General features: G+C 38.7%; 2 protein-coding genes across 5 annotated transcripts; one reads left to right on the top strand and one right to left on the bottom strand.

Annotated features, from left to right (window-relative positions):
* Positions 1–916: 916 nt before the first annotated feature.
* LOC131240879 (serine/threonine-protein kinase AGC1-7-like) lies at positions 917–7,350 on the bottom strand. 2 transcript variants are annotated; one of them, XM_058239401.1, is made up of 4 exons: positions 6,842–7,350; positions 5,189–5,264; positions 3,988–4,619; positions 917–2,368 (listed from the first exon to the last, which is right to left on the bottom strand). In XM_058239401.1, exons 3-4 carry the CDS (start codon positions 4,617–4,619, stop codon positions 1,453–1,455), a joined length of 1,548 nt encoding a protein of 515 aa, XP_058095384.1. In that variant the 5' UTR covers positions 5,189–5,264; positions 6,842–7,350; the 3' UTR covers positions 917–1,452. The 2 variants fall into 2 exon arrangements, with proteins under 2 accessions (XP_058095384.1, XP_058095385.1); XM_058239402.1 differs by lacking the exon at positions 5,189–5,264.
* A 7,926-nt stretch (positions 7,351–15,276) lies between these two features.
* On the top strand, positions 15,277–25,973 carry LOC131240878 (jasmonate-induced oxygenase 4). 3 transcript variants are annotated; one of them, XM_058239399.1, is made up of 3 exons: positions 15,277–16,006; positions 17,407–17,728; positions 17,872–20,839. In XM_058239399.1, exons 1-3 carry the CDS (start codon positions 15,528–15,530, stop codon positions 18,064–18,066), a joined length of 996 nt encoding a protein of 331 aa, XP_058095382.1. In that variant the 5' UTR covers positions 15,277–15,527; the 3' UTR covers positions 18,067–20,839. The 3 variants fall into 3 exon arrangements, with proteins under 3 accessions (XP_058095382.1, XP_058095383.1, XP_058095381.1); XM_058239400.1 differs by lacking the exon at positions 17,872–20,839 and adding an exon at positions 20,965–21,495 and having other exon boundaries at positions 15,279–16,006; XM_058239398.1 differs by lacking the exon at positions 17,872–20,839 and adding an exon at positions 25,232–25,973 and having other exon boundaries at positions 15,284–16,006.
* Positions 25,974–26,242: the final 269 nt, after the last annotated feature.

The raw sequence follows: 26,242 nt of genomic DNA, 5'->3' as shown, positions 1-26,242 counted from the left end.
TTAAAATTATGGTGGGCCATAGCAAATAGAAATGCAAATCAAGGGAGGAAACTGTTTTCAATTTTCATGGCCCACCAAAGTCTTGGATAAAAGTAAAAATTAGGGCCGGGAGGTTTCATGAGGTGCTGCTTCACGTGGACCATTCAAATTTTGGAGTCACATCACATATGATGAGTTCTCAAAAACGTTTACACCAGTTCTGTGCGAACCGGTGCGCAGCTTAGCATTCTGCTATATATAAAATTTTGGCAAACATAGCACGTGTGATTGTTAAAAAATATATAGTAGCATATGTGGTATTTACAGGGTATTTGTAGAGTGCTTGAAGAATGCATCCTAACATGTATAACATATGTGGCATATGTGACACATTTGATACATGCACAACTTACACTCGTGATACATTACAACATATAAAGGGCACCTGAAGGTTAAATGTGGCAAATTTGTCTAAGTTAAAGATGGATTGTACCATATAAAGTGCACCTAAAAGTTAAATGTGGCAAATTTGGCCAAGTAAAAGATGAATTGTAGCAGTAATGGTGCATTATGGCACATATATACTGTTTCTAAGAAATAGATGTAAAGAAGAAAGCATATGTAAAAACAAGAGAAGCTTCTCAGAAAGAGAAGCGAATATATATATAGAAACAAGAGAAGCTTATCAATGGCCAACAAAGATGATTGTCTTGGCAGATCATCCGTGACTTCGTGGATGTAGATGATTGTCTTGATAGATCACACCTGAATGAGCTTTATTACCCAATTTAAAGGTCATGTGAAATGATTTTCATCCATCTAAGCATTCATAAATGTTTCATGACAGGCATTGATCATTCAAGGGACCAATCAAAGGCATGAAATAAATCTCATCTATTGAAAATGAGATGTAACAAGAGAGATTGAAAGACTAGAATGAGGCATAAATTTCAAAAGAGAATGTTTTAGGGCATTTTATTTAGTATATTAACAACAATTTCATGTACAGAAGAAGGGAGAGCTTCCCCCAACCAATGGGTAAAAATTACATACAGCCAATGTAGAGATTATACAAAAATGATGATTTTCTACTAGCCTTACAAAAACTATATTTGCATGTATTTCTCATCCGATGCAAACGTCATCGTTTATTTCTCCAACTTCAACAAATATAAAATAAAATAAAATCTTCATTGAAAATCTATATCCCATCTCAATGCAATTTACTTTCTCCCCAATATACCAAAGCCATGTTTGGGGAATGATTTCTTGAAAATCTAGATTTTCAAACTACTATGATTTTTAGGGACCTGGACCGGGCGTCACATAATCAGTAGTGTGCCATCTTCCAAAAAAATCCTGATTTGTTAATGTTTGCCCGAGCAATACGAAGGAAACAACACATGCTCTTCCCACTCCAATCTATCCTTCCTAGGATGTGTGTACAGGCATCAGATTAGCTACCCCATTTCCCTAAAAGTACTCAAAATCAAGATGTGAGCCCTGAGAGTTGTTCTTATTTCCACCACCACCATTTTCAACCACCTTCTTCTCCACATGGGGCACCTCCTTACTGGCAAAGCTCTTCTCGGCATGGGCTACCTCCTTACTTGCAAAGCTCTTCTCCACATGGGGCACCTCCTTACTAGCAAAGCGCCCAAAGTCAACAGGCTCAGGTATGTGTGGCGGTGTGGCGCACCTCACCAAAGCCCAATTCACTCCCTCAAAGAATGGGTGTTGCTTTATCTCTGTGGCCCCCCTTCTGTAGGCTATCCGTTTTTGTGGGTCCTTCACTAGAAGGCCACGGATGAGGTCTCGTGCCACATGGCTAACAGAAGGTGCATCGGGGAACTTCAGCGGTTGGCCTACCACGTTAAAGAGAGTGGCGCGGTTGCCTTGACCCTTGAAAGGAGTCGTTCCATGCAGCAGCTCGTATAGGAAGATACCGAATGTCCACCAATCCACTGCGCTACCATGACCCTCCCCCCGTATTATCTCTGGGGCCAAATACTCATGGGTCCCGACAAAGGACATCGATCTTGCATTTGTTGGTTCTGCCATCAGTTCTGGGAGTGACCCATTAGAAAAGAGCCCGAAATCCGATTTAGACTTGCGGTTCTTCTTAGGTAGGATGCGTGGGAAGAAGGTTGTTGGCTGGATGCACCCGGCCACCACATGGTCAGAGTCGAGTATGCCTTCACCACTGACATGGGCAGATGAGGACTTGACGAGTGTCGGATTCACAGAGCACCGCAGCGAAAGATCAAAGTCAGAGAGCATGATGTGACCCTCCTCTCTCACTAGCACATTTTCTGGCTTCAGGTCCCTGTAGATGATCCCCAGCATATGCAAATACTCCAGAGCAAGTAATATCTCAGAAGCATAAAACCTGTCATGTAACAAAAATAGACAAACAAATCAACAAGTCTGGGGCTGAGGAGGCTCCAATCCATTACCAGGGGTGGCAATGGGCAGGGCTAGGGCCCCTAAATTTCACCCAAGGGCCTAGCCTGGCATAAGATTGAAATCTAGGCCTAGTGTTCAGGCCATGGCCTGGTCCAATCATCAAGTGGGTCACCATTATACAAAAGAATGGATGATTTGAATACACTTGTAAGGGGTCCCATTCAATATATATGTGAAGTTCAAAGCACTTTTGGATTCTGGGTCATGTTTTATGATCTATATATAAACCATTTATATGATATGATTCCTTCTAGATGGAGAGGAAACTACAGAAAGTTCTTGGATTGGGACTATTTCAAACCTCTGATCATGTCACTCTTTTAACTTAGAGGGCCGGGCCAGGCCCAGCCTGGTCCAAGGCTGGGACCTTTTTAACCCAATTAGGGCAAGGTCTTAGGGAACCTTCATGGAAAACAAATTTCGTGGAAAACCATGGAAAACAATCCACAGTCCATTGTTTGTTTTGCAATAAAATTTTCCATGGAAATCAATTGTTTTTCAATTGTCATTGTTTGGATAGAGGTTCTTTTTTGTGCGGAAAAAGAAAAAGAACCTTCAACAGTCAGTCTGTTGATGTCCCCAATCATCACCATCATCATCATAACCTTATCCCAACTAATTGGGGTCGGACATCAGCTGCATGAATCTTGTTTCACCATTCCACTCTATTGAGGACCATGACTTCAATTAGACCACAGGTCATCAAGTCTTTTATTACTACCTCCACCATGTCCATTTGGGCCCTCCCTTGCCCTTTTAGAGCCGCTGGTTGGTGTCCCCAATTAAAAGAGGAAATGCCCATGGATTAGCTTTTCTCAGGAGACATATAGTCACTCTTTTTAAGAGGAAAAGCATACCAACAGCAATCAATTTCCACAGCTACTTCTTGTATTACAAACAGCAGAAAACACTATAGCCATGGAAATCAATTTCATTTCCAACTTCGCTAACAGCCCGGTACCCAGTGCTAACCTCAACATCACACACCCAATGCTCATAAACCAAAGTTCAATTTCCTTCCAAATGAAAACATTAAATGAATATTTGTTTTAAGACTAGACATCCTCTACAAGTTCAAAAGTACAAGTGAAAATTCCCAGATGAGCAATGTAAGAACGACTAAAAGAACACAACTGTCATTATCTTAGCCTTTCCCCCAGCAATTTTGGGTCGGATTTTTAATGGTAGATTGGCAAAACTTCTATAATCGGCCGCCCACAAGACATCAACCTTAATCTTTTACACAAGCATGACAAAGCCAGTGAAACTTTCGAATCCAATACTTTAACAAACAAGTAAATACATACAAATTAGAAGAAAACCAATGCATGCCAAATGAGCAAAACCTTGGCCAATTCTCAAATATGGACTTTTAAATTGGGAATTTGGATATGATGTAATGTTTGAAAGAAAGATGTTCAGAAACAAAATCAACAAATCCTTACTATTAAGTGCACGAACATGAGACAGGAGACACAAAAAATACAAAATCAAAGGAGAAGCAAATAACCAAAAGGAAGAAAGAAAAAGAGAAGCACTAACCGTGCAGCATGCTCATTGAAATACTTGTTGGGCTGCTTCTGCCGAAGGGAATGGAGATTACCCCCACTGCAGAACTCCATGACCAGGCAATAGAACTTCTCCGTCTCAAAATAGGAGTAGAGGGTAGGCAAGAAGGGGTGATCCAGGAGACCAAGAATTTCCCTTTCTGTCTGTGCTCGGATCAGTTTATTTCTACTTGCAATTGACGCCTTGTCCATCACTTTCATGGCAAAGAAGGTGTTAGTTCCTCTGAGTTCAACGAGATAGACACTGCCAATGTCACCATAACCAAGACGCTTGAGGAGTCTGAAATGACTGAGTCCAAGAGGGGATTCTCTTGAGGTGGCCAATTGAATGGCATCCCAACGACCATCGCCGCCAGTGTGGGGTTTGATGGGTGCAGAAACAAAGCTGTCTATGCTGTTGCTGCCGATGCTACTATTGCTCCCTCGGTTAACGCTGTTGCTACAATCACTGATCTTTGCATCACTTGTTTTTGTGTTTGTTGTTGTTTCTGAATTTGTAAGTGCTCCTGAACATGAACTCAGGTTGCTAGTTGAATTAGTTCTGCTTTTATTAGGATCCATCTTTTTGTGTTCATGCGACATCTTTTCGGACGGAACAGTGATCATCTGTAATACAATGTTGATATCTTTTTATCATGACGACAGGATACTGTAATAGGTCGCAGTCAATTGCATTGCGCATCGATAGAAGCATGAACATATGCATTGTAATGGCTTAAAATGATTAACTCTGCAAAAGAATGGAAATGGTGTTGGTTGAGCTGTTTCCACAGCTTGGTTTTGGTGTACCATATCGGTCACCACCGAAACCAGATCATATCACCCCGTTTTGGGCTGATACATCCATCTCGGTTATGGATAAAACCAGTTCATATCGGGCATTACTTACCAGTTTCAAAAGATACTTTAAAGCTTAGTTTTTCTGTGTATAGATGTACTTTCGAATTGTAAAAATTACATCAAAGCCATCAAGAAACCACATCGACAATAAAATATACCCCCCCCCCCCCCCAAAAAAAAAAAAAAAAACTCTTCCAATAATGGTAGAAATAATGTATACAGACAGAACAGATTCTCCGATGCATTAAACTCCCTAATTTTTCTTGATAAGTCATTAAATTCTTTAAACTCAAACACATTAAAAAAAAATTTGATTGAAGACGGGATACCGATACCTCGAATGATTAATAGCCGTTTACAGGCTTCAATTGTCTCAAGGATGGGCCCACAAATACCTCTTGCCATGAATTTCTGATCAGACGTACATGAATATATCAGAGTGCTCATAATAAATTTTAAGAAGATATAAAGAAAGCTCAAAATATTTAAGGACAAAAAAAAGGGGAAGAGGATGATGAATAATCATCTTTTTTTTTAGACAGGATAAAAAAGATGTAGAAACTTAGATGACTACAATGCGGCTTAACTTCCCACACAACCATTTTAGAAAATTCAAACTAGATAAAGATCACAGAAATGTTGATCTTGAGATTAGAGATGAATTTTGGTGATATTAGCATCGACATTAAACTAATATCTAATGAAGATGAAAAATGCGCAATATATAAAACCAAAAAAGAAAAAAAAAAAGCACAAGAAATCCCATATACATTTACCAACAAACCTTCATAAAACCCAAAAGGAACAAGCATATTGTAGCAGGTACTAAATATAAATCACCAACTGCGGCGTTAAGGATTGAAAGTGGTCCCCATATGGTGATGTTATGACATCTGAGCTGCGCATCACATGCGCCAAGTGAGAAAATTTTCCAGGCCAATACTATCATCAGGTGGGCAACACCACGGGGAAGAGTGAGGAGGGACACCAACCATTGATAAGCCCATGATTCAGCATGGGCCCACCAAGGTTTGTGTATTTCATCCAACCCATGCATCAGGTGCACTCCACCCACAGCTCTAGAAAATGGGATTTATACTGGAGGTATTCAAGCCCCACATGCAGCTTTAGACATAGCACATGTGGGACATTTAAGCCATGCATAAGGTAAGCCCCACTGTATAGCTGACCTAGAGCAAAATTCAGATGGAATCCACTCATCAGGCAGGCTGCCTTAACAACAAAAGATGGTTGAAGGAAAAAACTTGCCAATGGTCCAAATTCAAAGTACACATGCTGGGCACCTGATAAGTGAACAATCCTTTTTTTTTTTTGAAAGGAAAGCAGAAGAATTTATTTACCCACCGAAAGAGGGCCAAAGCTCGAATACAAGCTAAAAGTACAAAGATAGGCAAAGAGGGGTATTCCAGCAGAGAGAAGATTATGCTGTACTCATTGAGCAAAGAATTTTGAAAGGCAAGCAGAGGAATTTTATTCACCCACCCAAAGAGAACCAGCCTAGTTTTGTGCCAGCTCATCATCAGTGAGGCCCACCTTATAGGATGTTCCACACATGTGCCGCATGAAGGTGCATGTGAAGCCATGGAATGGGCCATGGACGCAAAGTCACATATAATAAGACACCTATAACCACCTGATCATTGCAGTACAAATGAACAATCAACAGTCCAAATTCAACGAGCAAAGTTCACTGATTGAGCAATTGGGGTCATCCGAAAATGCAAATTTCAGCCAGAGGACAATCCATTGTGGAGCCTACAGGATGGATGGTCCAGATCATCATAGGCATGTGCCACGCATGCATTACATAATATGGGTGGGGACATGTAGCGATATTCCAATTAGAAATTTACAATTGCAAAACTATAAAAGCACAAGCTACAGCCAACTTCAAAACTTGCAGCAGCATCACTCAGACAGAAAGGTGCAAAATACAATTAAATAAATTACGGGATTTTGGGACAAACCGGCTAGAAGCAAGCCATCGGGAGCCGAATTCCTTAACAAATTTGCAGCGAATGATCTCCAGCCCATCTCCAGCAGTAATTTCCCATCAATTCATCAGTATAAATCCTCTTTCTCCTCTTCCACTCATTAGAAGACTGAAAGAAATCTCCAGATGGATAACCTTAGAAGGGAAATCCCATCTGGGTTTTGACAAAGAGGGTCTTGTCTACAAAACCCATCAACAGATTTGCGTGGATTTTTGTTTTCGACATATTTCGAGAATTCATATGGTTGGGAGAGAAAACCGATGAGAGGAACGAGAGAACGGAGGGAAAGAAGAAAATCCATAAATAAAATAAATAAATAAAGGAAATGTTGATGGAGAGAGAGAGAGAGGAGACGTGGCAAGGAAACAGAGAGACGAGGGAAACGGTCTCCACGAGAAGAATATGTACGGATGAACGCCAAATCCTGCGAAGGAATGGTGGAAGAAATCTCTCTCTTTCTCGAATTGAGGCACGGTGCAATAGATTAAAAATAATAATAATAATAATAATAAATAAATAATAATAAAATAATAAAAATTGTAGATTGCCACGTGTATATTTTACACAAATACCTGTGCCATTTGTCCCAAAATTCATCGTGACTGTGTATTACGGATTATAATTGTTGATTATCAAGATTATCATCTAATGTGAATGTTTGCACTGTAATCATATTGCAAACGAGCCGTGTGGGCCCTACTGTGATGTGTTCATTAAATCCACCCCAACCATCGTACATATCATTCCTCCTGTGGCCTTTGGCCCAAAAAATGTAGACAAATCCAAGCAGAAATAGTTGGAGGGGCGAGGCGTGCCCTCTCAAGTTTCCCACCTGAGTCATGGACGGGCATGAATTATGTGTCAACGGCCAAACATGAGAGAACTTGCACAATGGTTGGAGTGGATGTCATCAAGATTTCATGGTCAGGCCCAAAGAAGTCATTTACATGCCAGTTGTAGTGGAAACATTTGCAGTTGTCTATTTTTCTCTTTTTATTACTTATAGAAAAATATAATATCTATTGCATTATTATAATTAATTAAATTAAAATATAATAAATTTTAACTATTTATCAAGAAATTCAATTTTATAAATTAGCCATTTAAAAGAAGTGAAAGAGTTTTCTAAGGTAAAATGACATAAGCGGCTGTTAGGAAGAGTTTAGGACATGACAGCCTCTGAAGCCTTGCCCCTTCCCACACCACCCACATGTAACAATGCAAGCACCTATGAAAGACTTAAACTTATCATTACATGTGTTAAATTATTTAGATCTTACGGTCTAAAATCATAGCCATTGTACAACCAATCCAACCATAACATGCAAAGCAAATGAACAGCTAAAAATAGTAATTTTAACTAGCAATGGGTGTTATATGTTGTAGCCCACTTGAGGATCATGTCATACTAATTTTGAAGGAGAGGGCTTCACTTTAGGCAATTATAATCACGGGCCTAACTTTTTCTAATATAGAGCCAATAGATATTGTATAAAGACGGGTCACATCTCTAATCAAAGTTTTGTTTTTCTTTTTTTGCATTCACCCATTATATATATACGGTCAAACAACCATACACTCCAAGAGCTTAAGCCGTCAAAATATGGTATATCAATATATATTGAAGGCTTGATTTCCTCGTCGCTGAGCTAGACATGATTTTCGATCCTATGGCCTTTGAGTATGATACGATGTCAAACCATTTACTCCAGAAGCTTAAAAGTATCGGTATCAATGTATATCAAGGGACTATCACTTCAACATAAACACCCATTCAAAAACAATGCACCCACTAGGCAACGGTTAAACATTTAAGCAATCTACAATAATTTATATTTTAAACTTAAAATCAAATAAATCTTGCATTTTCACTGACAATTTCAGGGAGGATCTGATCCTATAATTTACATATGTGATGCTCGACTCGAATCGATTCTGAACTCGGGTTATGACTCGCTGAGTCACCGTTCAACTCACCCTCACACTATCTCTCCCCTCTCTTGGTTTTCACTCTCTTCTTATCTGATTCTGTTGTGTTTCTGAGGCCTCTTGTTGTTTCCAGGGGAGGGTTTTTATTATTATTATTATTATTAAAGTTCTGAGGGTCGGATTATCTTTTAAGTAAGAGGAACAATCGGATCAAACATGGTGTTACACACCGCGCAGACGAGTTGGAGACGATGCCTTCGGTCCTGATTTGCTGGGTTTTCTTCCAACGGTTCCTGATGAATTTCAACGGGTTTTTTTTAGCGTCTAGGAGGCCCACCAACTGGTCGTCTTTGATGTTTAGATCGGGTTTTACTAAGATCACACGGTTGGGAGGAGACAATGGACGTGTTAATGGTAAATCTCATGTCGGACCATATTTCTTTATTCCAACCTCAATGGACGGTCCAGATTTGTCAGAAAATCTTGTGGGATCAAAAAATCAGATGTATAGATTGGTTTAGACGGTAGAGGACCCGACGATTCTCTTGTCTCTATCCCTTTCTTACCTTCTGAGTTGGGTCAGGAAATCCTTCCAGATGTGGATAGATCTTCCGGTTTGGATGGGAGACAAAAACAGCAACAAAACGGACCGAGTTTCAGTTTGAAACGCAGATCGGGCGCGAACTGGGTTTCTGTAACTGGTTGCGTGCGGACGCTGATGACCGTTGGTTCATGCAGGGCCCATTGTGATGTGTTTCTGAAAGATCTTCTCCGCTCATCAGTTCCACTGCGTTTTGTTTAAGTAGGAGGTGAAAGCTACAGCTGATTGGCTGATCAGGTGGGCCGCATTGGTCGTTGTCTGGCAAGGAATGCCTACGGTTGAAAACTTCCTTAGGTTTCGTACTGGATGAATGGTTTGGATTCTTTGGTGGCTACCTAGATGGACGGCCCATATCAGGTGTGGGTAGCCAGTTCACCACTTCAACGGAAGGGAGAGATGGTCTGCGACTTTCGACCCTTCTTTCTCGAATAGCGCTCGGTCTACTGACAGTGTTTTTAATTTTTTAATTTTTTTTCTTTTATGTCGGGCCCACAATACTGTTGGCAGAGATCCACTCCGACTATCCATTTTTCCAGATTATGATGGGCCATGAGCCCAAGTATGAAGTAGATCTGAATCTTAGGTGAGCCACACGATTCTGTTTTTCTCGTGAAAACAGAAGTAAAAAACATGAAACATCCATCCATTGTGTTTGTCCCACTTGGATGACGGTTCACACTACATTTCAGGCCATTCCAAAATTCAGATGGGCCTCACCAAGTACTTTTAGATGTTTTAATCATGACTTTCCACTATGGTTTCGGATATTGTGGCCCACCTGAGTTTCTGATATGGCCAATTTTTTTTAAATCCCATAAAATAGAGGGGACCTATCCAATGCACGGAGTGGATGTTCATCACACATCACGGTGGGGCCCACAGATCTCGACCTCATGGGAAGGTCGCTCAAGGGCAAGAGCCAGGCCTCGTCCTCTTTAGCCCATTAGGACGTGGACCGGTCGGGCCCAACAGTCCATTGCCAACCCTAGAATGGCTCAGTTTCCGAAAATGGATGAGTTAAAGCTTATCTTTGTATATGGGGACGAGGATTTCCTGCGAAAGCCTTTCGCAGGAAGTTCCTGCGCAAGGTTGCCGGGTGGGGCCCAGTGTAATGTTTGTGAGAAATTTATTCCGTCCATCCGTTTTGCGAGCACATTTTAGGCGGTTATACCAAAAATGAGTTGGATACAAGACTCAAAGGGGTCACACGAGAGGGAGAATTGGGGAAAGAAATTCTCACCGTTGAAACCTTCCTGGACTCCACCTTGATGTTTATATGCAATCCAAACCGTTTATAAGGTCATTCCAAATTGGATGAAGTGAAAACACTAAAAATATAGCCTGATACAAAAATTTTATGGGGGTTAAAATGTTTCAACGGTGCTCGCTGAATAACAACTATTTCCTCTCGTGTGGCCCAGTTGAATACTTGATACATCTATTTTTTGGTCGAACATCCTAAAATTATCTCTCAAAAATGATGGATGGGGTAGATTTCGCACAAACATAACGGTGGGGCCCACCCAGCATCCTTGCGCAGGAACTTCCTGCAAAGGCTTTCGCAGGAAATCCACGTCTCCTCTGGACGAGGATTTCCTGCGAAAGCCTTTCGCAGGAAGTTCCTGCGCAAGGTTGCCGGGTGGGGCCCAGTGCAATGTTTGTGAGAAATTTATTCCGTCCATCCGTTTTGCGAGCACATTTTAGACCGTTATACCAAAAATGAGTTTGATACAAGACTCAAAGGGGTCACACGAGAGGAAAAATTGGGGAAAGAAATTCCCACCGTTGAAACCTTCCTGGACCCCACCTTGATGTTTATATGCAATCCAAACTGTTTATAAGGTCATTCCAAATTGGATGAAGTGAAAACACTAAAAATATAGCCTGATACAAAAATTTTATGGCCGTAAAATTGTTTCAACGGTGCTCACTGAATAACAACTATTTCCTCTCGTGTGGCCCAGTTGAGTGCTTGATACATCTATTTTTTGGTCACACATCCTAAAATTATCTCTCAAAAAGGATGGATGGGGTAGATTTCGTACAAACATATCGGTGGGGCCCACCCAGCATCCTTGCGCAGGAACTTGCTGCAAAGGCTTTCGCAGGAAATCCACGTCTCCTCTTTTGTATGCAACTTGCGACGTATCTTTTGAATATTATAGCTTGTTGGGCCCACACATCCCTAGCACGTGAAAGACATCCTAGCCGTGCATCAGGTGGACCACCGTGCTATTGTTATTGCCCCGCGAGCAAGAGAGTAGCTATCCGAAGTCCAAACTACACCCAAAGATCCAAAGGAAGGTTCTTTCTCGCAGCAAGGAGTGGGAATCACAAAGAAAGCCCGATGAGTAGAAATCAAGGAGACAAACCGCCCAAGCCCGAACAGACGCAATCCCAACCTCTCCAAGAATAGTGGCATTTTTAAGGAGTCAGGCATGCCACTGGGTGAAATGCCACCGTTAGAATGTTTAGTAGTTGGTGCAAACGGTTCAAAATTTGACGTCTGAGCTGTTCATAAGGTAGGTGCGTCTCACCATGATGTTGGGACGCCTCCAAAATCAGGTGGGCCACACCGCAGTAAAAATTTTCAAACTCTGTATATGTGGGGCCCACTGATAAACTTTAGCCAACCTCCTTTTTCAATCCAGGTCACATGCATGGGTCCCACCTAATGTGCTGCTCGGATGTCAGGTTCGCACGTGTGGGGTGCCTGCAATTCATCAACCCATTGTTTTTTTGGCTTAGATGTTCCCTAGGGGACCTAAGGTCACATTCCTGCTATCCAAACTGTTTACATGATGGGCCCCATCTTGGATGGAATTATCCAAGAAAAATCTCAGATTGTAATGTTTTAATATGAACCGTCGCCTTAACACCAATTTTATAGGACAGGTTTAGGGAGTTCGATAAGAAAATTTTTACGAAGTTACCATCAGCCGTCCGTCTGGTCAGATCAACGGTTCGGATCATTGAAATACGTGTCTATATCCAGCAGGACATGATCTAGCATCTTCTCCTCTCTTTATACACTTTACACGCTTCGGCTTTTGCCAAAAGGAGTTAGAAACAAGGGCCAACTAAATGGTTGAAACAAAAATGATTGTAGGCGTTAGAAACAAGGGCCAACTAAATGGTTGAAACAAAAATGATTTGAATCATGACATACACACTGGGGCACAAGTCATTTTCAGTACAACAACTTATCCAAGGCATACACCCTCCTTAGATGATTAACCCAAGGATGGCAGTTTTACCTCTGCAACTGGGCTAGGATCAATTAGTTAACCCGATGCATGAATTGATCGACCAACATCATGGTTGCTGTACCACTCAGCATGTTTACTTAAGCTATACCTAGATTGGGTGGACTGGCTTGTTGAAGTGCCGAGAGGGTATAAAATTCTAAACTTTACACTCTTTTTTGGAAACACGAGCCAATCTAATGTGGAAACAGTAATCTTTTTATTGTACAATGCGGCGAATTATCAACTAATAAATATGCGAAGCTGAAATAATTCACAAATTTATTAACTGACTCTGCATTTTCATGTTATATTAATTTGCTGCCAAATTCAGTTCAAAGCTAGCGAGAGATATAGAAAAAATGTTTCATGCCAAGTTTTTCAGAACCAAGCCTGAGTTTTCTTTAGCCAATCCATCATGTCTGAGACAGTTGCCTAATGAACTGGGAGATAAATATATAACCTGATTCAAAAAAGCAAAAAATAAATGTCAGGTTTCCCTCCCAAAAGTGTAGTTTGTTAAACTTGCCATGAAACGTTTAGAAATCAAACTTTGGAAGAAATTCAAATGAATGGACTTCGAAAATTTGATCAATTTGTCTAACAAGGTTACTAAATATGAGTAGCTTATGCGTGAAGAAAATCAATTGAAGAATTCGTCCCTTGAGACTTTTTATCGGGATCCAAATTATAAAATAGCATTAGCCGATGGAAGTTTAGGTAAACCTTTCGTTTATACGGCCTTGACAAAGGCCAACAACAAATCACCTTCTCAGGGTTCTAATATTATCAAAGGAATTTCAAAACAGAGTTGTGCTTTATGAATCCCAGTACCATGATGAGTCATGACCGTCACGAATGCTTAAAGATACGTGGTTATCTTATATGAGAGGATTGACTTGAATTAGAATAAAAATGCTCCATAATGAGGATCTAACTTAGTATAAGTCGTGCCTTTAACCCTTATCTTATACAAGAGTATGAGTGTACCATAGATATAAGATTCTAATATAGACCTTTGGACACTTACATTAGAGAATCAAGGTTCAAGTCAATTATCTAGGGGCTTGTTAGCTTCGACAATGATCATATAATCAATGGCTTGATAATGGACATTAGTTGATCTATCTTTAAACTTAAAAATATGCGAGGGTTTTAGATATTGACTAAGAAGCTATGGCTCACTTTACAAAGTTTCTTACGGGCCACTATAAATGGATGATGTTGGGTACGTCCATTAAAATCCATTAGTTCTTGCATAAGCCAATAAGAAATTCACTTAGTTTATTTTGTGAATTTTTAGGCCAGTATATTATTAAATCAAGGACTCATTAGGTGATTTTTCGCTAAGCCCCACTTAAAAGATTTTAATTGGTTTCAAAGAATTTTTAAATGTTAAATTTTTGTTTTACTTGTTAAAAATATTTGTATCACACTTAATGATGATATAATTGCCTGGATCCAACGGTCCATTTCTTAATTAGTATCTAGATCATATGTGGATAGTCTTGACAGTAGAGAAATTACATCAAAGGTATTTGCATTTGAGAGGTGGATTAATGAACTTCCTTTACACTAGGGTATGCCAAAGTTTATAGCATCAAAATATCATTCTAAGTACACCCTTGAAATCCCACCCCTATTCTATTTAAGTATATCCTATTGTAGAGAAGATTCTATCTCAAGATAAATAGAGCCCCATTTGGTCAGTAGATCTACATCATAGAGTTCATTTATGCAATTGATCGTGTCCAAGTATTATCTAAACCATTCATATAATTGTTTCTTTTTTAGAAATCTAATGTTATTGCATTCAGTTTGTTCATGGGACTGGTTCCTTTGAAAATGAGAATCAGGGTGAGACTCCTTTGATTAAAGACCATATGAGGCTATTTAGAGAAAATTGTGTGATGTTATCATATTTCTGAGTCTACCCTCCCACAAGTTTCATGTGAGAAGGTCATAGTATAATTGAAGATTTTGTTGACTGGAATTGGAGATTTAATAGCTTTTACCATCTTCTCTCAAGAATACAAGTTCTTCCCTTTTGACTCACATCTAAACCTTTGGACTGCTCATTTATCACTTTCATCCACATTGATTTTTGTTTACCATGTTTCTACATAATTCTCTTTCATACACTCATTACCATAGATTTAATTTATTTCTTACTTTATTTATTTGCTTATTTTCAAATAATAATCTACACCTAGAATCCCAAATATAAAGTAGAAATCATATATCTATATAAGTGGGAAATGGTATCTCACATCTTCCTTCCACATAATCATGCTTTTACTTGACATTTACAAGCGCAACTAAATAAAATTATTCACATCCAAATCGGATATCTCAACTCCTTGGTCATTATGATTATATGGTGTCTAGCCTGTTGTAGATGCCGTAACTTTACAAGTACCACCACCTCCGTAAAATAAAATTTTCACCCCTTATCTTTGCACCCTCTTATTTACACACTCAACTGGCAAATTCATGCAAAGTATATGATTTCTAAGTAATGTATAGGCGCCTGTGTATCAGTGACAATACTCTGCCAAAGTATTAATGACAATCTATAAAATCATGTGTTATGTACAGTAAGGCCTAATTGCTGAGCTGGGCTATCTATCATTCGCCCAAGCCCAGCCCAGAAAGAAATTGGGTCCTTAGATTTCGAGCCAAGTTCAGGGGTCGAGTTCTGGTCCTTCAGCGCCCTCAGCCCAGACCGGTGCAACCCTTGCTTATACCGGATAACCCTCCCCAGGTAGGAAGACTGGCTATCCAGGACGGGCTAATACCGGACAAACGCCAGAAAGCTTACTAGCGAGAAGATCAGATCTAGGTAGACGACGACAGACGCGCTCTCTCTACTCTCTCTCTCTCAATGGAAGTCGCACGAGAACCTCAAAGAGTACAAGCCCTAGCACAAGCCTGCCTATCCCACATCCCATCCCAATACATCCAACCCCCCGAAAAACGGCCGCAATTTCGCCGGAAAGCGTCGGATTCCGGTGTCCCCATCATCGACCTCCACAGTTTTGACCCCAATCTCTCTGGCGACGTACGTCAGAAGCTCCGTCAGTCATGCCGGGACTGGGGCGCCTTCCAGGTCACAAATCACGGTGTGCCGCAGCGATTGCTCAACGACATTAGGGCCGTCGGCCTCTCCTTTTTCAATTCTCCGATCGAGGAGAAACTGAAATACGCTTGCGATCCGAATTCCGCTGCTACGGAGGGCTACGGAAGCCGGATGCTGTCAAAAGACGATAGCGTCCTTGATTGGCGGGATTACTTCGATCACCACACGTTGCCGGAGTCTCGGCGTAATCCGAGCCGTTGGCCTGAATTCCCGCCAAATTACAGGTCTGGTTGCCGTTGGCATCTCCATTTTGTATAACTTATGGCTATCGTAGTGTTCCTGGATTTTTTTTGGGGGGGAATGTTTCCGTCACTGTATTCATCTTTTCTGGAAGAGTGTGTTTCTTCTCTGTTGTGACTTAGGATCGAGCGTGTGTTAAGTGGTCTGATGATCGGAACCGTCCGTGTTGTGAACTCCATGCTCTACGGGCCTCCGTAAGAAGCTTACTCTGAACGGATGATTTTGATCATCACTATCTGCAGGTGAAGTTAGGAAAATGAAAAAGAATATTTTCAACGGCTCACGTGCAACTCTAAAAATCAAAGGTTAGGATCATAGTTAAGCATAATTGTGGGGAATCACTTGTTTATGGTAGCTATGAGAATATAGAGAGGGGATGTCCCTATGTTGATTTGATTCAATCCCGACTTATCAAATTCATGAGACAGTTCAAATCATCTGTCCATGTCAGCATGTGGCCCCCAGTGGGCCGTGATACACCGGATCGTGCCTCCTGGCAGAGGCAAAACGAAACTCTTTGTAGAATGTAAATGCTTTGAGATCTCAATTATCAACTAGATCTTTGTGAATCCTTTTATGACTTGATACAATATGGGTTCAGTTGAATGATCATAGGATGCAAGTTCCACAGTAGTGTATATGTCGGCCCCACTCTGACTCATCTCAACCATTACCTTGTCGAGTTATTATATAATGATTGGGCCAGGTGTTTGTACAGTCACATTCAGATATTCATTTTGTACAAGTGGGGTCCATGTTTCAGTCATTTGAACTGTTGATATGATGAGCCCCAACATGGATGGCCCATGCACCAAAGATCTCCAAAATTGGAAACATCCTAACCCTTCAATAGGTGGTCAAGACAGAGACCACTAAGAAAACACCATTGCAGTTGGCGTTTCAATCAGGTAAAGGCTAAATACTCAGTGGCCAGGATATTTAAATCTTGGGGATTTTCAGTTCATGGACCATCCAGGGCGAGACTGATCTTACCAACTGTTTGTATCATTGAACCAGGGGCACCGTCCATACAAACAGAAAGGCAAATACTTACAAAGTCTCAAACGGGCATTATATAATACCTGCCCAAGCAATTAGAAAAAGAAAAAGAAGAAAAGCTCAATTCAGATAGTCCCAAGTGCATGTAATTGGATGGTCTAGAAATAATACAAGCAATGGTCCACACTCAATGACCAAAGCTCCATTGGGATTAGGACAGTCAAGTGAGGCAGTTTCTGAGCCATTTATCATCGTGGGGACCAATAGGTAGTATGTCAAGATCAATGATCAGATTATCCCTGTTAAAGTAGATGCATTTTGCATACAGTCTTTCCTTCTCTTCTATTTGATTGATTTCTAGTCCTGAATTTGTTCATCTACACAGAGAAGTTGTAGTGGAGTATAGTGAATGCATGAAGGTGCTTGCACAAAAGCTTCTGCGTATGATCTCTGAGACTCTCTCCCTGCCATCTTTGTACATTGAAGAGGCAATTGGGGAAGTCTACCAGAATATCACTATCAGTTATTATCCACCTTGCCCGCAGCCAGAGCTTGCTCTCGGCTTGCAAGCTCATTCTGACATGGGTGCCATCACACTATTGATACAAGATGAGGTTGGGGGTCTTGAAGTATTGAAGGATGGTGAATGGGTAACTGTACAGTCTTTATCCGATGCCATCGTCGTCATTTTGGCAGACCAAACTGAGGTAATGTTTCTCATTTTCTTTATTTGGAGTTCCAATCCAGTTTCTGTCATAGGTTTATTGGTGGAAAGGTTTTAATGGTTAATGATTGTTTCCATGTGCTGTTTTGTGTGTTGTGATTGTGTTTCATTCATTTATCAAATAAGGATGTCTTGCTGATTGGACCGAGGTTGTGTGGCTTGTCTTCTTGTGCATGCACACTTGTACATGCACCATATGGTTCTAAACCTAAGTTGGTTTCTGAAGTTCACCTAGTTTCAGATTCAATGGCTGGGATCAAGGGTGGATGCTCAGATCATATTGTTCACAGGAATATCACACCTTACTATTTGCTACTCTAGCATTTGTCTTGGATCTATTCTACATTTTTGTATAAATCAAAAGAAAAGGTTGCTAGGATTTGGTGTTTGGTTTTCAGTTTCCTTGCAAAAGAGCCTACCACTCTTGGGTTAGTACCACTGTTTAGCCCAAAATTTATTTAAAAAAAAAAAAAAAAAGTTAACCGAATGAAAATCAAATCAAATTAATTTGTAGTTTAGCTTTTCTTCACTTCTTTTGAAAATCGGGACAAAGAGGGAAAAGAAGATGAAAAAAAGGGGTTGAGTTCGGTGCGCAAGCTAGATATTGAAATGGCATACGGTCATGTGGTATGGTCTTTTCTAGACTATATGCTTGGCCATTTGGGTTGTGAGTCTTGTGACGAGAAATGGAAAAGGTGGATGAGCGAGTGCGTTCGGTTGGCGACGCTCTCTGTTCCTGTCAACGGTTCTCCAATAGGTTTCTTTCAAAGCTCAAGGAGTATTCGATAGGGAGCTCCTCTCTCTGTTCTTATTTGTGATAGTGGCAGAAGCCTTAGGCAGAATATTGGAAAGAGGGCAACAAGAGGGGCTTTTAGTGGCTTCAGGGTTCTTAGAGATTTAATACCGATTTCGCATCTTCAATTCGCAGATGAAACATTTTTTTGTGAAGCAAAGCGGGACATGGTGGACTAACTTCATATGGTGGTTAGATGCTTCAAAGTAGTGTCGGGTTTGAAAGTGAATATTGCCAAGAGCAAAATGTTGGGTATTCGAATGACAAACGAAGAGGTGGGTCAAATGAGGGTGAGCATCTGATTTATGGAAAGGTTTGTTGAGCATGAAAGCAAAGTTCATGAAAGGGATCAGCTTCTCTTTAGGTAATGGGGAGAAAATTCAGTTCTAGAAGGATGTGTGGGTGGAGAATCTCCTCTTCAAGATGTTTTTCCAACTCTAGCCAGAATGACGATTGACATTGACCTCCTGGTTTCAAGGTGCTTCTTGAGTAATGATGGTGGCTCACTGTGGTTGCCCCTGTGCTGTAGGAATCTTTGTGAGGTGGAGATCAATGACTTTGTTATGCTCTTAAATAATATTCAACTCTGAGTCAGTGGATCACTTGTTCATCCATTGCCCGTTTGCTCATGAGGTTTGGGCTAACTTTCTCAAAGTTTTTGGTATGTCATGGTTGATGCCAAGCTCAATGGAGGAGTTGCTTTCTTCTTGGCACAGGGCGATGCTCGGTAAGTAAGATTGGGTGGTGTGGAGATTATGTTTGCTAGCCAAGTTATGGTCTATTTGGGGGGGAAAGCCGGAAAGGAATGGGAGATGCTTCAAGAATTTGAGCCCTTGTGATTGGAAGGGCTAAGAATTGCTTGGTAGCTTGGATCTCTTATATAGATGCTCTTAGAGATTGTAATCTTCCTCTTTTTTAAAATGAATTGTTTGTTTTTATTCTGTATGGGTTGTAGTGGGTACGCCTTCTTGGCATTTTTCCAATAAAGCTTTGCTCTTAAAAAAATAAACTCAGTGTAAACTAGCAAGCTTACTTGGTCTAGTTGATGGGGCCACTGGTTGGGTTTTGATTCCTTTGTCCTTTTCGGTGGACTGGTAGGTAGTATACAAACATTGGGGCTTGTTTGGGAGGATGGAATTGAAACCTTGGATTCTAATCTTGGTTCTGCTTGGCAGCATGGATTTTCAAAATCCTAGATTTCAAAAATTGTGTTTGTGAGCCTGGATTTTGACTCTTGGATTCCTGGAATTATCTTCTAGCATATTCACAAGATAATGAATTTGATGAATTAAATGCTCTCAAATATTCTAAACATGATATAAATGTGTAACGTAAGACGAGATTGCACTTAGTCCATTCTAAGATAACATTGGCCTCAAAATAAGGCAATTTCAAACTTTTGGCGGCTCATAAAAGTGGGCCCAGTAATTTCATAATTGAAGCAAAATTCTATATTTCTTTTTTGGGTGGTTGCCATATTTTTCTCTACGGTGCAACCCCCATAATGATTGCATAGGCTTTATTTTTATAGCATCCCATCGTTATGCTGTGAATGCAAGTGAAAACATCTAATGGTATGAATGAATATGAATACCGTAGGAGAGGAGGAGATGGTAGTTATGACCGTTAGAGATGACCCCAAAGTCCTAGATTTTGCAAGCTAGGTGTATCCCTTGGAATTGAAAAAAAAGGTGAAAATCCTGGATTTTGAACCACCCCAGAATTGAAATCCAGGATTTTCAGGGGTGCCAAATAACCCCACTTTTACAAATTTTGGATTTCAATTTCCAACTGCCCAAAATCCAGGATTTTGAGGGGGTGCTAAATGACCGCTTAAATCCAAGGAATTGCAGTAACTCAACTGAGGTTCTTTATCTTGATCTCCTTCACTTTCCCATCATGTGAATCAGTTTTTTCCATTCATGTAGGAACATTCAGAAATACAAGCACATGCAAGCACATTCCCGCTTGTAAATGCCATATATAATGAATATTAGGGGTTTGCATAAACCCTTGGCACAAAATGCAGATTATGTAACTATGCTCAACAAATAAATAATACACGTTGCATTTTTTCTCTGACAACCTGCTGTGTTAATCTAGTTTTGGAGCAGATATAGTTCTACAATGCCACTGGTGAAAGACATCCTTCAGATCATATACTTCTGCAGGAATTGGAGTTTATCATTTTTCACCCTTAATACCGTATGGGATGACAAAATAAAAAAGTTCTGCTAGTATATTTTTTAATGTGGGAGTGCCATTACCGTATTATCATTGACTCTTTAAGATTTTCATTTTTTTTAATTTAAAAAAGACTCTTTAAGATTTTGAGTGGAGCAAGGTCGGGAATAGCCCTGGTTTAAAATCTGCCCTGATTCCAAAAAGTGTCATGAATGAATGGTATCTACATTCCACAATTATAGGTTTTTCCATTTTGGAGTCCAGTACTTCCGATTATAGTCGCAAGAAGCGGGAAGCAAAGCAGCAAGAGATTTGGGTGCAGGAGCAAGGAAGCATTTGTTTTGAGATGTTAGCAAGTACAAACAGCTAGGAAGTGAGAGGGGTGTGTGAGTCTGAGCGCAGTTCGAAGCGGGAATTGCACCTAGATAGAAGGATTGAGCACTAGGCTTTGAATGTAAGCTATACATGGGGTTGAGCAGTTTAGGCAGCATAAGCCGAAGCTCTGTGAGGAAAAATCAGGCTCCTACACTTGCTGTGCTAAAGGCTTAAAAGTATGGCCTGCAGATAGATCAATGTACATTTGCTTCCAAGATCAACCATGCAAACATGGATCAGGTAGTCACCAGTAGCCATGCATGACCACTCTTGATGATTGAGTTTAAGCTTCTGATGTGCGATTCTGATGCAGTTACCTAGATATCCTTGGACACTGTCTTTTTGCATTCTGGAACTTCCGATTGTATAATACTTCAAAATTGTCTAAAGTTACCGTGCACATGATTCTGTGTCAACCACAAGCATGAGTACAAGTTGTCAGAAACTTCACATACCACAAACCCGATATGTCTACATTTAAATTAAGTATCATACAAGAATATCAAGAAGCATGCTATTATATATGAGTCAGAAATATAAAATATAAGTTAAAAAAATCTATCTAATAGATAGAAATAAGGAGACATTTATGTTTTTCTTTTTTATCTTCTCCCCATGAATCCAATCATCTTAATCATCTAAGCCTTCTCCCAACTAGTTGGGGTCAGCTGCGTGAATAAAAGTTGTGGCAGAATTTTCACGCTGGCTGCCAACCCGATGCTACCCTCCCTTAATCCAGGCTTGGGATTGGCAATGAGTGTCACGCCTCGAAATTCGAGTACCCGAATAAGGTCTTCGGGACCCAAATCTCAAGGTGTGAGTTATAATATAATGACATTAATTACAATCCAGTTGATTTAATCAAATTCAATCAACACTCAACATCATCTAAAAGGAAATACAACTGAAATGTTTATTTAATTCAACCCTTTTGATAGTTTTCCCTTTCTACATCGAAATTTGAACATAAACTAAACCTAAATAACAAAATGATTTGAATTAAAACTAAACCTAATTAAAAATAATAATAATAATAAAAATAAAGCTAATAGTAGAGGCCCGCCTGCTCGTAGTATTCCAGCTCTGCACCTGTGCATTTGTTTTAGTAGGATGAGCATAACAGCCCAGTAGGGTCATTTCTTACCCAAAATTTAACATGTTCAGATAATATCAATTTTATAAAAATGAAGGAATAGAAAACAGATAATGGAATTTAACAACAGAATTGTGAAAATGCAATGCATGTGATATTTCCATGAATACTCCTAACATTTATATTATTTCTTACAACACCGTATCCAAGTGGATGGTCACGTTGCATTAACGCCCACGCACTGGTACCTCATGGTGAGAGACCCATTTATATGTTAGCTGGTCAAACTACTGTTCCAGTTATACTCCTGACGTATGTCCACGCACACAATTGTACTCATACGTCGTACATAAAGGAGATTCTAAAGGATCCAATGGGTTCTAGGGTCTTTCACCTAAGGAACACGATTGCCCTACTTGCTGACTTTAGGATCCTCACCCAAGAGACACGATTGCCCTACTTGCTAATTTAGGGTCTTTCACCCAAGGGACACGATTGCCCTACTTGCTTACGTTACATCTAACATAATAAAATTTAATGTTCAATGAATGGTAGACATACATGTAAGATTAATAATTATTTCACAACAAAATATCAACAATATAATTCTAATTAATAATTCTAGATTTAAATTTTTGTTGAAACTTTAATAATTCAAATACTTAATAAAGTATTATTTTACTATTATTTAATTCAGGAATTTCTGTGAAACAATGTACAATAAATTTTAGTTTCAATTCCAAAATTTTGAAAATTTTCTTAAACTTAAGTTCATTTAAATATAATTTAATTAACTCTTCAAATTTTAGAATTAAAATTTGAATTTTAATCTTTACAGAATAAAAATTATCACACTGAATTCTATAATACAACATTAATAATGTAATTAAATTATTATTTGATAATTTAAAATTTATTATTATTGTTTTTTTTTATCTAACTATTTAAATCTAAATTCAGAATTTTATTATTATTTATTTTTAAATCTAAATTGAATAAGGTTAAGGAAGATATTAATTTGGACTTTGGATACTATTATTATTATATAAATTATTTGTTACAACATTATGTCAGTATGATTAACCTTGTTTTATAATTGACTATCTAAATTAATAAATTTACTTTTGTTTGATACATTTAATATAATTATTATATTACTTTTATGTTAAATTGTTAATATCATCATTTACATAATTTTTTTAAAAATAAATTATATTTATTACAACTTTTATATATTATCAAATAAAACTTTTCTATTTTGTTACTTATAACATAATCATATAAATAATATTAAATACTTATGTATTAATTATATAATATAATGTTATCTTACACCTATTTACTTTAATTATGTTATATATTTTGTCATTATTTTTTTTTAACCTACAATTATATTGTATTACTACTATATTATTATGAAACATAATATTTATATTTTATTATACCTTAATGATCTTATAAACTTTTTTATTTTATTTTATTTTATTATATATCATATTAATACTGATTACATATTACAATTATATAATTTATAATTTGTTATTATTATTATATATTTTTATTTTATTTTAATAATCATATTTGCTCACATATACTTATCAATCTTACATCACTTATATTTACAATTCTTCATAATGAATCATCAATACTTTAAATAATTAATTATATATTCTGTTTGTACTGTAAAATATTATAAGATATTATAATTTATTTGAAATTTAATTTAATAAATTTTTTTTCTTAACAAAACATTTAATAATTAATAAAATAATCTTAAATAAACTATTTATTTTATTCTGTAAATTTATTTTATTTTATTTATATATAAATTATTTCAGTATTAAATATTAAAAAAATAGAAATTCCTAAACGAGTAGATTCCCTACATAAAAAATAAAAAATAAAAAAATCAACTGACAATAATATTTCTACGTAAATTTGGATTAAATAAACATAATAATAACTGAAAATGATAAATTTTAGGTTAAGATCACCTACCTTAAAGTCTGATGATCCGGCTCTGCTTTAATCCCTCTCTCTTGATTTACAGAGCTCTCTCTCTCTCTTACTCTATTTTTTTTTTTTAATTTGATTGCTTCCTTCGATTCTCTCTTCTTTTTTTAAAAAATAAATAGATGCGTAATGGAATGGAGGAGTAGGAATTATGGGACGGTTTCATTTAGTAGGAGGTTTGGCGGCCATTACCGTACAAAAAGGAAGGAAAGTGAAGAAAGTAGTTTAGTCGTGCGGAAGATATAACTTTTATTTTTTTTATTTTATTTTTATTTTTTAAGATATGGTGGGTCCCACTAACAATAATTTAAATCTACTCTGTCTATCATCTTGGCCTGGCCAAGAGAAGATATAAGGCAAAAAAATGAGGCTGATCCAAAACTCAGGTGGGCCACACGCAAACCGATAGTGGGGTTAGTTCCCACAAAAAAAATGGTTGTTACAATGAGAGCACAAAACTTTCAGAGGTGTTATTTTATGAAGCAGATACAAGGGAATGCTAATTTTAGAATAGGTGTTATTCAAATTCTTTTGCCAGAATTAGAATAGGCAAAAACCTACTGAAACCTGGTTCCAAATATGCTGTATGTGGTTTTGCAAAGCTCAAACCATGTAAAAATGATTACCAACAACTTAATTCAAGCACAGATGGGGCATGAATAATGGCTGCTCAGAGAGCTGCCTAAATGGCCAAATGACTTGCTGCTTTGTATCGGGGACACGCCAGTCCTTGTATAATTGATATGTGTATTGGATCAAATAACATCTGTGGATGGTTTTCATACTCTATCAACAGGATGCTATATTTTCTCTTTTTGGACTATATTTATTATAATATACTTTCTCTACTTTGATTCTGTCTCTGTGCTTTGATCCACGTTCTTCATTGTGAAAGAGAACACTTCTATTCATTCTGGTGTTTTTAATTTCTCTCATGCATGAATTTCCATTGTCACAGATAACATTACCATATTTTGTCTATTTTCCCTGAAACCCTTTTTTTTTAATAAAAAACTCTGCTTATGTAGATTATCAGCAATGGTGAATATGCTAGTTCTCAGCATCGCGCAGTTGTCAACACCCATCGCCCACGCCTTTCCGTTGCAACATTCTATGACCCATCTAAGACCACAAAAATCTCTCCAGCTTCTGAACTTGTCAGCAAGCAGTCTCCTCTTCGATATCGTGAGGTCATGTATGGGGATTATGTTTCTGCATGGTACGGCAGGGGTCCTGAAGGTAAGCGCAACATTGATGCTCTTCTAGTTCACCAGTAGAAGTTGCAATCGGGTCCTTTGGCAGTTCCATCAGTACATGAATTTATTTATGGTTTCTGGGGATGAATTAGTGTCTAGAGGCTTGCTAGATCGGCATGCATTCTTCTGGGCCACCACTGGCATGTGCAGGATATCCAATCTCTGCATCAGGTGTGCCCCACAACGAACATGACCTGGTACAAAAATCAAGGCCATCCATTCATCAGGTGGCCACGCATGCTTATTGAATGTGGACCATTGGTCAAGTTTTTTCAAATGTTCATTATTTTTTGCAAATTAGCAGGTTTCCTGATGTGTTAACTCGCCAAATGGTTGGTCCAGGTCATTGACAATTCAAATCCGCCTGATGCACTGATCTAGTGTCCCCTCATCTACCATGTGCTTGCTGTGTGCGTTGAGGAGGTGCATTTGGGGCCTAGCAAATTGATATGACATCCCCCACCAAAACACCATGTTAGATCAGACAATACGAGTATAAGGCCTATATTTTCAAGATCTGAGCATAGAGCATGCATTGATTCTATCCTGTGATCCACCGTAATGTAACTCCATCCGATTATACACAATAATTTCATGTTGTTGGGTGCGTCCAAATGCACCCAAATGTCAACGGTAGTTGGATATCCAAATTCCCAAGTGATACAAAAGTTCCGCTGAACTCTCCATGTGCCACAGAGACCTACTACACTTGTAGACAAAAAACCATAAAGATTCCTACTCAATTAAAGATGCAAATGGCCCACGATGGCTTGTGGATGATAT

Source organism: Magnolia sinica, chromosome 3 (genome assembly GCF_029962835.1).
Source record: "Magnolia sinica isolate HGM2019 chromosome 3, MsV1, whole genome shotgun sequence".
NCBI classification, from domain to species: domain Eukaryota; kingdom Viridiplantae; phylum Streptophyta; class Magnoliopsida; order Magnoliales; family Magnoliaceae; genus Magnolia; species Magnolia sinica.
This window is presented reverse-complemented; position numbering and strand designations above follow the sequence as displayed.

Coding starts and splice junctions, on each gene's coding strand:
- LOC131240878 (XM_058239398.1), top strand. CDS start 15,528: ATGGAAGTCGCACGAGAACCTCAAAGAGTACAAGCCCTAGCACAAGCC. Junction 16,007..17,406: donor GAATTCCCGCCAAATTACAG/GTCTGGTTGCCG, acceptor TCATCTACACAG/AGAAGTTGTAGTGGAGTATA. Junction 17,729..25,231: donor TTTTGGCAGACCAAACTGAG/GTAATGTTTCTC, acceptor CTGCTTATGTAG/ATTATCAGCAATGGTGAATA.
- LOC131240879 (XM_058239401.1), bottom strand. CDS start 4,619: ATGATCACTGTTCCGTCCGAAAAGATGTCGCATGAACACAAAAAGATG. Junction 2,369..3,987: donor TTCAATGAGCATGCTGCACG/GTTAGTGCTTCT, acceptor GTTACATGACAG/GTTTTATGCTTCTGAGATAT.